The 18535-nt window shown below is 40.1% G+C and overlaps 1 protein-coding gene across 2 annotated transcripts in view; it reads left to right on the top strand.

The window, feature by feature from the left end:
* Positions 1-18535, top strand: part of MYO7B (myosin VIIB) — a 258153-nt gene that overhangs the window by 76280 nt on the left and 163338 nt on the right. For both annotated transcript variants that reach the window (XM_069727694.1, XM_069727693.1), the window contains exons 4-13: positions 4206-4358; positions 4486-4670; positions 8582-8703; positions 10596-10738; positions 11354-11467; positions 11795-11948; positions 12164-12240; positions 13089-13208; positions 15373-15515; positions 17128-17338. In XM_069727694.1, coding sequence (XP_069583795.1) covers positions 4206-4358; positions 4486-4670; positions 8582-8703; positions 10596-10738; positions 11354-11467; positions 11795-11948; positions 12164-12240; positions 13089-13208; positions 15373-15515; positions 17128-17338 — 1422 coding nt within the window. The remainder of the gene's footprint in view (positions 1-4205; positions 4359-4485; positions 4671-8581; positions 8704-10595; positions 10739-11353; positions 11468-11794; positions 11949-12163; positions 12241-13088; positions 13209-15372; positions 15516-17127; positions 17339-18535) is intronic.

Here is an 18535-nt window from a genome sequence, read left to right as displayed (position 1 = left end):
TTGCTAGAATTGTTTACGGGCGACAATTGCGGAGCCAGAACAGCAGAAGAACCCCAAAAGTGACCCCATTGTCGAAACCGCAGCTCGCAATGAATTCATCTATGGCTGCAGTAACTATCTTGTAACATCCATGCTTGCCTTTTTTTTTCTGGAGAATTGCAAATTTCTCAACCAAGAATCTGCAAAAACCCTAGTCCATGCCCTCATGATCTCTCGCCTTGACTACTGCAACCTCCTGCTCTGTGGCCTCCCCTCTCACAATCTCACACCCCTCCAATCTATTCTAAACTCTGCTGCCCGACTAATCCACCTGTCCCCCCGCTATTCCCCGGCCTCTCCCCTCTGTCAATCCCTTCACTGGCTCCCCATTGCCCAGAGACTCCACTACAGAACCCTAACCATGATGTACAAAGCTATCCACAACCTGTCTCCTCCATACATCTGTGACCTCATCTCCCGGTACTTACCTACACGCAACCTCTGATCTTCACAAGATCTCCTTCTCTACTCCCCTCTTATCTCCTCTTCCCACAATCGTATACAAGATTTCTCTCGCGTATCACCCCTACTCTGGAACCCTCTACCACAACACATCAGACTCTCGCCTACTATCGAAACCTTCAAAAAGAACCTGAAGACCTACCTCTTCCAACAAGCCTACAACCTGCAGTAACCACCGATCGACCAAACCGCTGCATGACCAGCTCTATCCTCATCTACTGTATTCTCACCCATCCCTTGTAGATTGTGAGCCTTCGCGGGCAGAGTCCTCACTCCTCCTGTACCAGTTATGATTTGTATTGTTTAAGATTATTGTACTTGTTTTTATTATGTATACCCCTCCTCACATGTAAAGCGCCATGGAATAAATGGCGCTATAACAATAAATAATAATAATCTGCCAGTCTAGTACCCATACATTGTGTCCCCATACAGTGTAGAGCCCTCATATACTGTAGCGCCCGCATACGTTGTGCCCAGCTTGCGCTTCTGGTAAATATAGAATTGAAGAGGTGGAGGGCACCACTAAATACACTAATGTTGGGGCTCACCATGGACTGAAAAACTACAATAATACCAGAAAAGAGAAAAGATCAAGTCCACAAGGATGGGAGCACCACAAACAAATACCAAAAAAATTACAAAGTTTTTATTGATAAATATAACAATAATGCATCACACAAAAACAAGACTAAAAACATTTAAAAATGCAATATGCATAAAAACAAACGTACACAGTAGTCATATCCTAATATGGGGAAAATGACTAGCCACATCCCTTACCCCTCCCAAAAATAGAGATAAATATACACAACGTAATGGCCTATAGCGAGGCCATATACCCATATGCAATATAAACAATATAAGCAGTACAAAAAATACCTGTGTAGTGCTCTCAAACCCCCACTAACAAGGTGCAGTACAAGCATATACATAGACCTACTGATATCACAGTACCATATAGTCCTAAAAAAATAAAGCCAAGAAAAAAGATGATGGTAACAGGCATATAGCAATCAATGCCTGAGCGGCTGCTGAAAAAAAACTTATGACACACAGATGCAAATGTAAATGCAAAGAGCGCTAAACGTGGTGGTCTTAAATATGCCTAAATCCAGCATATACCTACGCCTAGAAGGAGCCGCTTACATGCGATGAATCCAGGTCTTAAGTAAGCTGGATGAGGGAGAGAGACAGGAGAGGGAAAGGGGAATGTGGGGTGCGAACCCACGCGTATCGCCGCAACTATGGCGGCTTCCTCAGGGAAAAAAATAGCAGATTGTGTGAAGCACTAAACAGAAGCATATATACAATCATAATGAAATTAAATGGTGTTCACCTGTTAAAGAGCGGCAACGAAGGAGCACATGGAGCCAGATGGTTGCGGCCATGTTGTTAATTCTAGATGACAGCGCATAACAAATAAAGTCGTGTGATAACCCGAGCATGCGCACTGGGCGCCGTGAAGCTGCGCCCGGTCATCATGAGTGACGGCGCATAACACATGAAGTTGTGTGATGACCAGACCCGAGCATGCGTACTGGGCGCCGCAAACCTGCGCAAGCGCACCTGTGGCTTCTAGAACAATGCTGCACAAGAAATTACACACCTATCAAAAAGACGGTCCCAAAATGAATCACTATACTGAGTTCGGCAGCACACTCATGATGTCAGGCAACCGCTTCTGGTAACATACACTCTCCCCACTACAATAGTGCCAAACATGTGGCCGTTTACTCTGGTTTAGGCACAGTGGGGCTCAGAAGGAGTGGGGGCATTGGATTTGGGAGCGCAGAATTCACTGTAATATATTTATGGGGGTGGGAGCCATGTCACTTTTCCAGAGTCTTTGTTCTATCAGTAACGTGGAAACCCCCTATAGTTCCAGTGACACATGACGGACCTGAGTAGGGGCTGGTTTTGTGCGGGATAGGTTTTTATTGGTAACATTTTGGGGTACATTATATTTTTCTATTATATATTTTTATTTTATTACTTCCAGAATGAGGCTGGCTCACATTCTTGTGTTCTACGCTGAGCACTTACCTCAGGGTTTCCATGTAAATCCCACAAAAATGGTATTTCAACGGAACCATCCACCATGAGGCAGATGGAGACACTTCATATTATGTTTGGCGTCTGCTCCGGTGGTATCCATCTTTTTAGACGTGCACCAATCTGTGCTTGCCCACACTTGTGTACTAAAAAGATGCCTAAAATGATGGGACACCACAGGAATAGAGACCAGTCCAAAGTGACTCCATCTGCCTCATAAGTGAGTGGTTCCATCCAGCGTTTTGTCTGTATCGCAGTTTTGGGGAATTTACATGGAAACCCCAACGTAAATGCTCTGCGGAGAGTGCAGGATAATTGTGAGTGGAGCCTTATTCTGATTTTTGGGAAGTATAATGAACAAATAGATAGCAGTAGAGGAATAACTCTTATTTTTGTTTTTGCTCTGTTCACTGTGCAGTATAAGTGATGAGGCGGATTTATTCTTCGAGTCGGTCCGATTACAGCGATACCAGATTTATATCGTTTGGTTTTGTAGGTTTTGCTGCTATCACATAGTAAAAATGCTTTACTATAAAAAGTAGTTTTTTTGTCACCATATTTTGAGAGCTGTAACTGTTTTATTTTTTGGCCAGCAGAGCTGTATGAGGGCTTATTTTTTGCTGTACGAGTTTCAGATTTTTTTGTTACCTTTACCTTTTTGGGGTACATAATATTTTTTTTATCTCTTTTTATTCATATGAACACAAAATGAACAAAACCAGCAATTCAGTTATTGTTTTTAGTTTTTATTTTTTGCGCCGTTCACTGTGCCATTAAAGTGATAAGACCGATTTGTTCGTCAGGTCGGTACGATTACAGTGATACCAGATTTATGTATTTTTTTATGCTTTGCTCTTTTTACAGACTAAAAACAATATTTTACAAAAATGAATTTGTTTTTGCATCATCATATTCTGAGAGCTGTAACTTTTTTATTTTTGTCCTGAATGAGCCATATTAGGGATCATTATTTTTACATATGACTTTACTGACGCTGTGCTCGCAACAGCTCAATCATCAGTGGTTCTCAACCTGGACAGGGGAGGGGGGTGTTTGGGGGGATGGGAGAGAGAGAGAGAGAGAAAGAAAGAACGAACCTGGCTGGTTATGAAAAATACAGGGGAACCCATGCCGTTTTTTTTTTTTTATTATTCATTTAGAGAGCAGGCACTGGCTATTGAATACTCCCGTCAGCCGCACCTGCTCTCGCTTTTATTAGCAGCAGGGGTAGGCTGATGGGAGCATTAGTCCCACCAGCTGACACCAGTGACTGTAAGTAAACATTTTACCTCTGATCACAGCTGCGGGCTCCCGTTGTCATTTGACAGCGTGGGAACCGTGGTTGTCTGACCGGCGTTAATGATTTTTCTGCCAATCAGAAGCAGTGTTTGCCGCGCTGTCATGCACATGACAGCATGGCAAATACCCGGTGTACGGGTGGCCAAACCAGAACAGTAACACAGACTTCCTGATGAAGTCCATGTATGGGGTCATTGCCCGAACAGTACGTGTCCGGTATGGACGCCGAATTTTACTTTTTGGGTTCACCCATCTCAACATCAGATCAGTTTTTATCCCGTTCTCAGGGGTCCCTATAAATCAAAGTATTACATGATGTTTGCAGCTGAGTTTCTTCTTTGCTGTTACAGGAGCACTGGATATCTGCTCGGAACATGAGCAGCGTACACTCTATGCATCCTAGCTCGGCACAGGGCGTGGAAGACATGATCAGACTGGGAGACCTTAATGAGGCTGGAATTGTTCACAATTTGCACATCCGATATAAACAGAATGACATTTATGTAAGATATGGATATTTTTATTTATTTGACAGTTAAAATTATGATGAAAATAATTTTGCTTTACCTCATAGCAATACTCCTTCAGAGGCTGCATGCCTAGAGAATTGATTGCCTATATTTGTTACAGACATACACTGGAGCTATTTTAGTTTCTGTGAATCCTTATGAAGAGTTGCCACTTTACCACCCGGAACAGATCAAGTCGTACAGAAACAAACGCATTGGACAACTTCCTCCACATATTTTTGCCCTGGCGGATGCCTGTTACTTCAACATGCAAAGAAACAAAACTGACCAGTGCTGTGTTATTAGGTATTGTCAGTTATACCATAAAATATAATCCAGTACTGGAGTTGGTGCAAATTCATTCACAGAAGCCACAACAGTAATCTGTGGCTGGCCACAACTGGACACAACAGTAATCTGTGGCTGGTGGATGGCAGCCCTAAGAACAGCCTCCTACTTCCCTGCATCAGCGGCTACTCTGTTGATTAGTCGCCCTGGTGCAACGTCACATCTGCATCACACCGCACCAATTATGTCACACCAGGCCGGATAATCAAAAAAGAACTGCGGATGCTGAGATATGGGAGGCTGTTCTCAGGACTCCCATCCAGCGACCACAGATTACTGACATGTCCGATTAACCAGGTTCCGTGAACTAATGTGTGCATCTACTATATAATTGTCAAAGGGTCACTTCCGTCTTTCTGTCTGTCCTTCTGTCACGGTTATTCATTCGCTGATTGGTCTCGCCAGCTGCCTGTCATGGCTGCCGCGACCAATCAGCGACGGGCACGGTCCAGAAGAAAATGGCCGCTCCTTACTCCCCGCGGTCAGTGCCTTCGCCCGCATACTCCCCTCCGGTCACCGCTAACATAGGGTTAATGCCGACGGTAACGGACCGCGTTATGCCACGGGTAATGCACTCCGTTACCGCCGCTATTAACCCTGTGTGTCCCCAACTTTTTACTATTGACGCTGCCTATGCGGCATCAATAGTAAAAAATGTAATGTTAAAAATAATAATAAAAAAAAAAACCTGCTATACTCACCCTCCGTCGTCGCTCGCGCCGGCCGCCATCTTCCGTTGCAGGTTCCGGTGGCAAAGATGGTATCGGAGAAGGACCTGCCATGACGTCACGGTCATGTGACCGCGACGTCATCACAGGCCCTGCGTGCCTGCGCGAGAAGGACCTGCCATGACGTTACGGTCATGTGACCGCGACATCATCACAGGCCCTGCGCGCCTGCGCTAGAAATACCTGCCATGAAGTAACGGTCATGTGACCGCGACGTCATCACAGGTCCTGCGCTCATACCAACCCTGGGACCGGAAGCTGCTGTGGACTACAAGGGGCCCTCGAAAAGGTGAGTATATGTTTATTTTTTATTTTTTAACCTGTGACAAACCTAGCTGGGCAATATACTACGTAGCTGGGCAATATACTATGTAGCTGGGCAATATACAACGTGACTGGCCAATATACTAAGTGGCTCTGTGCTGTATACTGCTTCACTGTGCAATATACTATGTGGCTCTGTGCTGTATACTACGTCACTGGGCAATATAATACGTAACTGGGCAATATACTACGTGACTGGCCAATATACTACGTGGCTCTGTGCTGTATACTACGTTGCTGTGCAATATACTACGTGGCTCTGTGCTGTATACTACGTCACTGGGCAATATACTACGTTACTGGGCAATATACTACGTGGCTCTGTGCTGTATACTACGTCACTGGGCAATATACTATGTTACTGGGCAATATACTACATGGCTGCGCAATATACTACGTCACTAGGCAATATACTACGTGACTGGGCAATATACTACGTGGCTGCGCAATATACTACGTCACTAGGCAATATACTACGTAACTGGGCAATATACTACGTGGCTGGGCAATATACTACGTCACTGGGCAATATACTACGTGGTTGGGCAATATACTACGTGGCTGGGCAATATACTACGTGACTGGGCAATATACTGCATTGCTGGGCAATATACTACGTCACTGGGCAATATACTACATGGCTGGGCAATATACTACGTGGTTGGGTAATATACTACGTGACTGTGCAATACACTACGTGGCTGGGCAATATACTATGTGGCTGGGCAATATACTATGTCGCTGGGCAATATACTACATGGTTGGGCAATATACTACGTGGCTGGGCAATATACTACGTGACTGAGTAATATACTACGTGACTGTGCAATATACTACGTGGCTGGGCAATATACTACGTGGTTGGGCAATATACTACGTTGCTGGGCAATATACTACGTCACTGGGCAATATACTACGTGGCTGGGCAATATATTACGTGGCTGGGCAACATACTACGTGGACTGTGCAATATACTACTTGGACATGCATATTCTAGAATACCCGATGCATTAGAATCGGGCCACCATCTAGTCATATATCATTCTGATACGTAATGTACGTATACTGTATATGTGTGTCTATATATATATAGCGTATTTATGTATATCTATATACGTTACGGATACTAGTAAATATTAAACACGTAATATCTCATGCTATTTTACAGTGACAACTGATATGGACATCTTTGTGGACTTCTTTTCTATATTAAAAATGTATTTGTAACTAAAAATTATTTTTGGAATAGAGTTTCGTTAAAAATTGTAAACCGTTTGCCTTCCATAGCCCACTAGATGGTGGCCCGATTCTAACGCATCGGGTATTCTAGAATATGCATGTCCACGTAGTATATTGCACAGCCCATGTAGTATATTGCCCAACCACTTAGTATATTGCCCAGGCACGTACTATATTGCCCAGTCACGTAGTATATTGCCCAGCCATGTAGTATATTGCCCAGTCATGTAGTATATTGCCCAGTGACGTAGTACATTGCCCAGCCACATAGTATATTGCCCAGCCACATAGTATATTGCCCAGTGACGTAGTATATTGCCCAGCCACGTAGTATATTGCCCAGTTAGGTAGTATATTGCCCAGTGACGTAGTATACAGCACAGAGCCATGTAGTATATTGCCCAGCCACGTAGTATATTGCCCAGTTGCGTAGTATATTGCCCAGTGACGTAGTATACAGCACAGAGCCATGTAGTATATTGCCCAGCCACATAGTATATTGCCCAGTTACGTAGTACATTGCACAGCGACGTAGTATACAGCACAGAGCCACGTAGTATATTGCCCAGCCACGTATGTCACAGATTACAAAAAAAAACATATACTCACCTTCCAAGGGAGCCCTTGTAGTCATGTCACCTGCGTGCGGTGCACTTGGCAGCTTCCGGTCCCAGGGTTGGTAGCGCAGGACCCGTGATGACGTCGCGGTCACATGACCGTGACGTCATGGCAGGTCCTTCTGGCGCAGGACCTGTGATGAGGTCGTGGTCACATGACCATGACATCATGGCAGGTCCTTGTCGCATACCATCCTTGCCACCGGAACCTGCCGCTTGCATGGAGCGGTTACTGGAGCTTCGCGAGGAGCGGCAAAGGCGGCGGAAGGTGAGTATATAATGATTTTTTATTTTTTTATTATTTTTAACATTAGATCCTTTTACTATTGACGCTCAGTGAGTTACCCGCAGCATAACGCGGTCCGTTACCGCTGGCATTAACCCTGTGTGAGCGGTGACTACGGGGAGTATGGAGTATGGAGCGGGCGCCGGGCATTGACTGCAGGGGAGTAGGGAGGGACTAATCGGACTGTGGCCATCGCTGATTGGTCGCGGCAGCCATGACAGGCAGCTGGCGAGACCAATCAGCGACTTGGATTCCATGACAGACAGAGGCCGCGACCACTGAATATCCGTGAAAGACAGACAGAAGGACAGAAAGACGGAAGTGACCCTTAGACAATTATATAGTAGATGTCTCACTTTAGACAGCTGGCTACAAACTGAGTTAACACTGAATCAGTCATTGATTGGGTTGGGATTGGGTTTATAAACCTTATCACTTCTGTTTTGATGTTTCTGCTAGACTAATTATGATTGCATAAAAATCCATATGGTGTCACTACACAGAGATTTTTAGCAGCATCTGATTCTCCTCTCCCCATTGAGAATAGATGCATGCTTTGATGAAATGAGCATGCATGTGTGTATGTGGTGAGGGTCGGTAGAGAGAGTGGTTGGCCGACAGCTATCTAAAGTGTTCGCATGGTTTCTTTTAATCATTGCAATCATTTAATTCTAGTGGAGAGTCTGGAGCTGGGAAGACAGAGAGTACTAAATTAATGCTGCAGTTCATTGCATCTTCAAGTGGCCAACATTCCTGGATAGAGCAGCAAATTCTGGAGGCCAACCCTATCATGGAAGGTAAGCCGAGTGTAGGTGACCTGTACATTGAGGCTGCAATCATTGTATTTTTCTAGCAAGTTTGTTTAAAATATTACTGTAATTTTTGTCGTTTTAGCAATAGTCATGATCATCTTCATGTATAAAATGATCAAAGCAACGTCCAAGCAAGTCATGCCTGAAAAAAATAATTTACTCTTGGACAACCCCTTTAATTAATTGCAAATTGTTTGCAAAACAGCCAACTACATTCTAAAGATCAGTAGAATTTTTTATTCTATAGTTTACTACTTGTTGCCTAGGTTACTGGCCACCTCTGCTGGTTCCTAGGCAATAAGTGCAGCACTTGCAACCTCCTTGCTATAGTGCTTGCAAGTGCTGATCAGAAGCTGGTTAAATCGCTGGATCCTGCAAAGCTTGCAGCACGGGAATGTTTAAAATTTTGGTCAGCAGTCTAAAATCTCTCCAGTCTAGAATCCATTCTTTGAGCCATCAAGGAGAGGTTCTCTGTAAGGCCTCATTCAATTGTCCTTTCCTTTTTTACATACAAGGATAAAAAGATAATTTTTCATTTCCGTGCTAGCTCCAATTTGTTATCCATTTCATGCCACATTTCCTTCTTTTCACATGTAGAAAGAAAGAAAAATAAATTCCAACCTCTCCTACACATTAGACAGTAAAAAACGGACAGTACTTGGGTGGCTTCTGAGTACTGTCCATTTTTTTTCTTTACCAACAATCAACACAAAAAGGAAATTTTGATGCACAAGACGGATCAAAAATGAACATGTCTCAGTTTTTTATTATTGTGACCAAGCAGTTGGGAAAAAGAAAAAAAAAACGTTATGTGAACATGCCCCACAGATTATGGTGGGTAGCTTTCTTTCAGTGAAGAATACATTTAGAACATAAATGTGAAAAACAGACGTGTAGATAGTGCGTAAGAGAGTCATCCAATAAAATGAAAGCAGATGATCATTGTGGGTCGGAGAAGTTGGACCCATGGTGATCAGCCAGTGATTAGGAATGCAATGTTTTTGGTTTAATTTAATTAATAAATAATGTCAGTTTTACACAAAATTATTGTAATAGATAATACATTGCATTGCCCATGAATTATACAGGTGCCGTGAATCTCTTTAGTAAAAAACTTTTTTTTTCACTATTCACTTCGACTTTGGGTAATTTTTATATACATTTTACTGTATATTCAACAATGAATTTCACAATTTTAGTGGCAATGAGTAAAATCTGCAGTAAAGCAATTGGACATTGTTTCTATGGCTTTTTACACTTCTATAAACTGTAGTGAGGTTGAAAATTTAAACTTGCGCTTTTTTTTTCCTGATGCAAACCGAGATCTAGTTCCATCATTGTTATGTGCATCGGTACATTTTTTACTTACATTTAGCTTTTTTTTACTTTAGATATTTTTATTGGGTTTTAACAACACTGATATGAAAGCAGAACATTCCAATTACGTTCAATAATAACAAAAAAAGTTGACGGTTGTTAACACTAAGTTATCGTTAAACATTAGAGTGTAAGTATAACCAGCTTGATTAGGTATTAATATAAGCTCTTGCATAAACCAAATAATTGTGTGTGCTAGAGGAACGTAAAGAAGAAAGGCGGGTGGAAAGAGAAAGGCTGGGAAAGAAAAGGAGGTTAACAAAAGAACAAACGCAACTTAATGAAACCAGAACTTCAGAGGAGACCACATCTTCCTGACATTCTATTTTAAGTATTATTGTTAACCAGATTGCCAGGTCATTCCCCTCACTGAGTAATATCCAACATGTCAATTGCTTCAAGGCGATTGTTATAATGTGCCATCGTGTTTTACATTTTCATAAAAGATTCAGCTTTGTATAATTCCTTTATCTAACTTGTGTTAATTTAATTGAATTCAGCTTTTGGAAATGCTAAGACGATCCGAAATGACAATTCTAGCCGTTTTGGAAAGTACATAGAAATCCATTTCTCCAAAGAGAATGTCATTGAGGGAGCTCGTATTGAGCAGTTCCTATTGGAGAAGTCTCGAGTATGCAGGCAGGTGGGTCAGCCTAAAAAACAGATATCAAATGATTTTATAACTGAACACATAAATTAAATGGACATACTTTTGTGTTAAAACATAGCATGACTATAAATGCACCCCTCACTATGATTTAAAACATCTAAAATGTACAAATTCAAAGCAAACGTAGAATGTTTCTCTGAAATAATGATACTGTGACTATGAGCCATATTATTTACTGTACATGCACTTGCATCATTTTGGCAAATGATTGTAGCACCGATGAGTTTATAACAAACATTTTCGATACCTCTGAGCATTATCTATGTCTCTATAGTAATCTGTGTTTACAGTTGTTTTTTTCTTTTAAGAATTTCAATTGAGATGTACTATAAAGATTATTTTGTGTAAATTCTATTATGCCAAAAAACACAAAATTATTCTCGTTCTCGGAGTTATATCTATATTGGCTAATCAAAAAAAGTTTGAAAATATAATTTTTTTTATTGGTTAGCCAGTAAAGGTATCAGCCCTAGAAAACATTTGTCTTTTTCAAGATAAAGGTATTAACATGGAAATTCTGGGGAAAAAATTAAAGTTATACTTCAAAAAAATTTAATTGTAATCATATTCTCTATTGTTATCCAACAGGCCATAGGGGAGAGAAATTATCACATATTTTACTGCATGCTTCTTGGAATGAGTTCAGAAGAAAAGAACCAACTAAAACTGGGAAAATCAACAGATTACAAGTACCTCACCATGGTAATATACTGAATATATTTTAGACATCTTGAAATTCTTTAAATCAGCGTGTTATCTTCTTGTAAATGAGCATAGTGATCACCTATGGCAGAGATGTCCCTTGTTTTGTGGTTCTAGTACCCTGTTCTGTTATTATTTGTTGTTTTTTGAGACTACCTCAATAAATATGCTTTTATATTGTACCTTGGTGAGATCAGTTTTCATTCCATGGTCACACCTTTAGTGATATAGTGGAGTGACAATATGTCAGTTTGAAAGGAATGAACCCAAAATATGGCTTCTAAAGACATAGAGTAACATGTCCTATGTTATTTCCCTTTTTTTTAGGGTAACTGCACAGATTGCGAGGGACATAATGATGCCAGCGAGTACACACTAGTCCGTTCTGCCATGAAGATTCTTCTTTTTTCTGATCAAGATGTAATGGACATTAAAAGACTGCTGGCTGCTATGCTGCACCTGGGCAATGTTGACTTCCAAAGTATGCACTTTTTTGCGAAGAAAATGTCTGATTTTTTTTGTATAGTACATATCAAATTATCAACATTTCACAATACTTGTATATTGATATGTCTTGATATTTATATTCACGGTGTAGACACGTCATTCATTCTTGAAGCAGTGTATAACATTTCTTTCTATATCAAATTTATATATGGTATATATAATAATATATAATATGTATTTTGTTTGTAGGTGCAATGTTTGGAAATATTGATGGCTGTGATGTGTCAGAATCCATACATCTGTCCACTGTAGCTACAATGCTTGAGGTAACCAGGGAAGCATTGTTTTCATAATATGTATGTAATGTAATATATGTAGTATATACATAATATATAATTTATACAACCTTTTGAACAACTTCATATCCTCATATTCTCTATCTCATGTATGCAAAGTTGGACTTTCCATTAGCCATCTGAGACATGTGCCTATAACCCTGGGAAGGGCAACTGAGAGGGTGAAATGGGAGTTGTTTGGTAGTTTCTAGCCTTTACATATATATTTGTGCTGCAGATCTTTAGAAAACGACTATACAGTTGAATTTTAAGTCTGTGGATACATATTTATAATAAATACGAAGGCTCTCCTTTTCCTCACCATCCTTTACCATTTTAAGATCTTGGTGTCACTTAGTGAAAACAATATTTCCATCCAAAGCCTGAAAATCTGTATTCTGTCAAAACAATGTGACGTTTATTTAAACATATTGCACAGTACTGAAAACTACACCATAAACACAAAGTCCCTAGCCTTGTCCAGGCGCTAACTAACCAAAATAGACCCTGACTACCCACACACCGCTGAGCTAATCTCAGTCCGGTCAAACAAAACATCTACTGTCCATAGCTACCACTGAGACTTGCAGTTTGGTGCACACGGCCTGTGCGGTCTCTTCTCTGAGAAATTATGGTTTGTCTCTCTCCTCAGCTCCAATACAATCCAGTCTGGTCAGCTTCCCCAGCAGACTGACTAAGGTGAACACCTAGCCTGGTTATGTAGAGAGCCAGCTAGGTGCACCTAAACCAAGCATGTAGAGCTAGGGTTTAACTCTTTCCTACCTGGCTTTGCCGCAACATATATATTATAAGTAAATGTGTTTGTTTGTTTTAACTAGGTGAACCTAATGGAATTGAAAAGTTGCCTTACCAGACACACCATAATAGTGCGGGGAGACAGTGTTTCTAAACCTCTGAGTTGCTCACAGGCTTTTGATGGCAGAGATGCTTTCACTAAGGTAAGCCAGATGTATAACAAGGCATAAAATTACGGTGTTGTATTCACAACAATTAAATACATGGTATGAAGATTCTGTAGATGTAGATGAATCTAGTGACAGGTTTGTGCTATAGATATTCATAAAACGACTATAGTGTTGAATTTTGAGTCTGTTGATACATATTTATAGAAAATCAGAAGGATCTCTGTTTCCTCACCATTCGTTACCATTTTAAGATTTCTGCTTGGTGTCACTGAATGAAAATAACATTTCCATCTAAAGCCTGAAAGTCTGTTCTGATAAAGTGCAAATTATAAAGGTGCATCTCTCAATATGGTGTATCAGAGATCTATTTAACCTCTTTAACTTAGCATACTAATATTAAAATAAGCATAATGGGCAAAGATACAAGTATTTTAGTGAATGGAAGCTATATGATGTGCAAATATATTGTATATAATATATATGTACTAGTTATATATGTGTGTATATATATAGCACGTGAAATAAGTATTGCACATGTCACCAATTTTCTAAATAAATATATTTCTAAAGGTGCTATTGACATGAAATTCTCGCCGGATGTCGGTAACAACACATCCAATCCACACAGGCAAATAAATAAACCTACAGATGTGCATACATTAAATTATGTGTAATAATGAGAAATGGCACAGGGAAAAAGAATTGAACACGCTTACTGACATTTCTTGAATACTTTGTACAAAAGCCTTTGTTGATGATGACAGCTTCAAAACATCTCCTGTATGGAGAAACTAGTCGCATGCATTGCACAGGTGTGATATTAGCCCATTCTTCCACATAAATGCTCTTCAGATCCTGAAGGTCCTGTGGGCTCCTTCTATGAACTCTGAGCTTTTTCTAATATGTTTTGCTGCCACTCATCCTAAGTCATATGACAAGGCTCGTTAAAGGGTTGATATTGACTTTTGTTTGCTACATCCAGTAGGTGGCACTAGAGTTTAAGTCCTCCTCCTCTATGCAGAGGCAATTTTCCTATTTAATCTCCTGCAGATAAAACATTGAATTTATTGCAACAGCAACACACAGATTAGTAGGTGACACATTGCTGGAATCAGGGTCTCTGCCCTACATCAGGCTACTCTCAAACTAAACAGCAAACACCTGCTGACAGAGTCCCTTTAATTGATCTGGCAGTACCATTATGCCACCCCCTACTACCTTCAAAGAGACTGGAATAAAAGAGCAATAAGGTCTTATCCGGTGGTGGAGGATAAAAGGATGCGAGGAGGTGCTCACCTGATGAGGTTGTCTGATACATAACGACTATAGTAGCTCAAAATGTCAGCTGCTGCAAGTTCACCCCCTTTTGCCCCATTCAAAGTAAAATAATAATAATAATAATAATTGAAAAATGCACATAACTGGTATCGCTGTGTTCGGAGAGACACCTGATGTATCAAAATATCAAAAGAATGAATCTGATCGGTACACAGCGTAGCGATAAAAAGAAATCAAAAAGCCAGAATTCAATCTTTTTTGTGCCGCAACATTGCAATAAAATGCAATAACAGGCGATCAAAAGATCGCATCTACCCTAAAAAGGTATCAATAAAAACATCAGCTCCATGGGGAAAAATAAGACCTCACCCAGCCCCAGATAACAAAAAATGTAGAAGATACTGGTCTCGGAAAGTGACGCCTTTTATTCTTAAACTATTGAATTTTTTTCAACACTTAAATAAAAAACCTAGACATGCTTGGTATCTATGAATTCGCAGTGACCAGGAGAATCATGATGACAGGTCAGTTTTAGCATATAGTAAACATAGTAAAAAACAAATTGTGGGATTGCACTTTTTTTGCAATTTCATCGCACTTTGAATTTTTTCCCGTTTTCCAGTACACGATATGGTAAAACCAATAATGTAATTCAAAAGTACAACTGGTCCTCCAAAAATCCCCTCACACGGCCATATTGACCAAAAATTTAAAAAGTTATTGCTCTGGGAAAAAAGGGAGCAAAAAATGGAAAACCCCAAGTTCGTCTGGTGTTTATACCGTAGCTCCAAGTTCCAACATTTTATGGTACAGAGATTATCACTCTCCCAAGTCTGAAAGGACAATGTTAAGGAATACAATTACGGTAGTCTCAGGACATTTTTAAAGAAAATAATTGTAATAAATGATTCTATTGCAGGGCATTTATGGTCGAATGTTCATGTGGATAGTAAATAAAATTAATGAAGCCATTTTCACTCCAGCATCTAAAGATCTTGGGACTGAGCGAAGGTCTATTGGACTATTAGATATTTTTGGCTTTGAACATTTTAACACAAATAGGTAAGTTGAATTACGGTAATTACAAAAAAGCAGAGCTAAAACTAGACAGCAATATTTTTTTTACTCTGCATTTACAGGGTGGATTAATTACTGGTCTTAGATAATATAGATGCATATTATGCAAATATGCCTAATTTGCAAATATAGCACATTATGCAAATATACCTAAATGGGTTATAACCTTGTATGAACAGACTTCTGTTCTTAGGAACCAAATTGGCCCAAAATGGCAAAGCTAAATCCTCAGTTTATCCCATCAGTTGAGTACTTCCAGTAGAAATTGTATAGTTTCTCACCCTTTGTATCGTGAAGGAAGTATTACACAGAAAGTCCTCATAGTGACATACAGCACTGGCAAAAATTAAGAGACCACTGCAAAATTGTCAGTTTGTCTGATTTTTCTCTTTATAGGTGTATTTTTGAGTAAAATGTAAATTGTTCTTTTAGTCTACAAACGTCTGACAACATGAAACCGAATTTCCAAGCAATATTTTTTTTTTCTGAAAAGGAAAAATAGTCCAAATTGAAAAAAACCCCAGTGCTTTCAGACCCCAAATAATGCAATGAAAACAAGTTCATAATCATTTAGGAAAAAAAAATGTTTTAACTCCGGAAGAGTTCAGAAATCAATATTTTGTGGACTAACCATGATTTTTAATCACAGCTTTCATGCGTCTTGGCATGCTTTCCATCAGTCTTTCACACTGCTTCTGGCGCACAAATGTAAGCCGTTCTTCATTGTTTGACGGCTTGTGACTATCCATCATCCTCTTGATTACATTCCAGAGGCTTTCAATGGGGTTCAGGTCTGGAGATTGGGCTGCCCATGACAGGGCTTTGATGTGGTGGTCTCTTAATTTTTGCCAGAGCTGTATATATGAATTTATTCTACAGTATTTATACTGTACCATTATGGGGGCATGCACAGAGTGGTTACAGTCAATGTTCACTATACTGTGAGCACACCACGGGCCCACGGCAATTTGATTGACAGCTCATTCTGCATCCCTACACTTAGCGGTGCTGTGTGACTGTAGCCACTCCGTAGATGCCCCCATGAGTAAAAGCTTGCAGCTTCCAGGAGGAGAAAAGTTAATTTTCTCCCAGTAGCCAGACTTGCAGTAAGGCAGCCAGGCAGTATTTTACAGCTATTTACCTGCATATTACCCTTATATCTGCAGGAAAATATTGGTTTACAAAGTGACAAGTCCCCTTTAAAGGGAGTCTCTCAGATCGATCCAGACCCAAAACTGTAGATGATAATTCCAGTGCACCACTCTGTGCCCTCTTGGGGTAATTCTGTACTATTTTACCAGTAAGTCCAATAAAAATATTCAAGGCACCAGATATATTCCTCAAGAAGTTTTATTTCATAAAACATATGTAGGATTTTTTAAATTGCTTAAATTGAAAATTAGCAATTTTTTAGTCAGAGAGCAAAAGATTGCATCAGTAAAAGTGTGGACGACACTATCCTCCAAAGAGCAACATGACCCTATAAACATTTTGTGGGTTGGGAAGGTGGGGGGGGATCGTTCTGACATATCACCTTAAAGTTGAATATGTGGTCACAACTAAGGTTGTTACAATCATTTGCTGTTTATCATTCTAGCTTTGAACAACTTTGCATTAATTTTGCAAATGAACATCTTCAGCAGTTTTTTGTACGTCATATATTTAAGCTTGAGCAAGAGGAATACAATGCAGAAAAAATACCCTGGCAGCATATTGATTTCACTGATAACCAGCGTGCTTTAGATGTAATTGCACTCCGACCCATGAACATCATCTCCCTCATAGACGAGGAAAGTAAATTTCCACAGGTAAGGATTTTTATTTAATTATTTTTTAAATCCTATTACAAAGAGAACCTTGATATCTATATTAAAAAAAAGTCCTTTATTTATTTTTTTCAATGCAGTCTAGAAAACTTGTTGTTTTAGACAATATGGACACTTTTTCGTTAGAATTTATGGCCCTAAATTTTTATGATTAGTAATCAGTCTGCTGATGCCTTGACAAGACAGTGTTATATTACTGGTCCTTGCTTAATCCCTAAAGGTCTAGTGGCTGTATGAGGGCTTGCCTGTTTGTGGAATAAGTGGTATTTGTCTGTGGAAACCTTTTGGGGTTCATACAATTCAATACCTTTCTTTGATTAATACTTTATGGGAAGGTATAGAAAAAAATTAGCAATTCTGTTTTTTTTTTACATTTAAAATATTATGCTTTTTATTTGCTATACCAATAAAGTGTTAAAGGGAACCTTGTTGTGGATTCTGTTTTTGGGCTCCCTCTGGTGGTTACAGATGGTACTGGGTGACTTGTGTTCTCTGCGGTCTCTGGTGTCCACCTGTTCTATCAGGATATGGGAGTTTCCTATTTAACCTGGCTTTCTTGTCATTTCCTCGCCGGCTATCAATGTAATCAGTGTGTCTTGTTACCTCTGCTTCCCACTTCTGTATTCTTCAGGACAAGCTAAGTTTTTGATTTTCCTGTTCCACGTTTTGCTTAATTTTTGTCTTAGTCCAGCTTGCAGATATGTGATTCCTTTTTGCTGGTTGCTCTAGTGGGCTGATATTACTCCTCATGTTCCATGAGTTGGAACATGAGTTCAAGTAATTTCAGGATGGTTTTTTGTAGGGTTTTTCGCTGACCACGCAGTTCACTTTTGTATCCTCTGCTATCTAGCTTTAGCGGGCCTCATTTTGCTGAATCTGTTTTTAGAACTACGTATGTGCTTTCCTCTCATTTCACCGTCATTACATGTGGGGGGCTGCCATTTCTGTGGGGTGTTTCTCTGGAGGCAAGAGAGGTCTGTGTTTCTTCTAATAGGGAAAGTTAGTTCTTCGGCTGGCGCGAGATGTCTAGAATCATCGTAGGCACGTTCCCCGGCTACAGCTAGTTGTGTGTTGAGGTTCAGGATCGCGGTCAGCTCAGTTTCCATCACCCTAGAGCTTGTTTTGTTTTTTGTGCCTGTCCTTTTGTGATCCCCTGCCATTGGGATCATGACAGTATAA

Source organism: Ranitomeya imitator, chromosome 5 (genome assembly GCF_032444005.1).
Source record: "Ranitomeya imitator isolate aRanImi1 chromosome 5, aRanImi1.pri, whole genome shotgun sequence".
Taxonomy (NCBI): Eukaryota; Metazoa; Chordata; class Amphibia; order Anura; family Dendrobatidae; genus Ranitomeya; species Ranitomeya imitator.
This window is presented reverse-complemented; position numbering and strand designations above follow the sequence as displayed.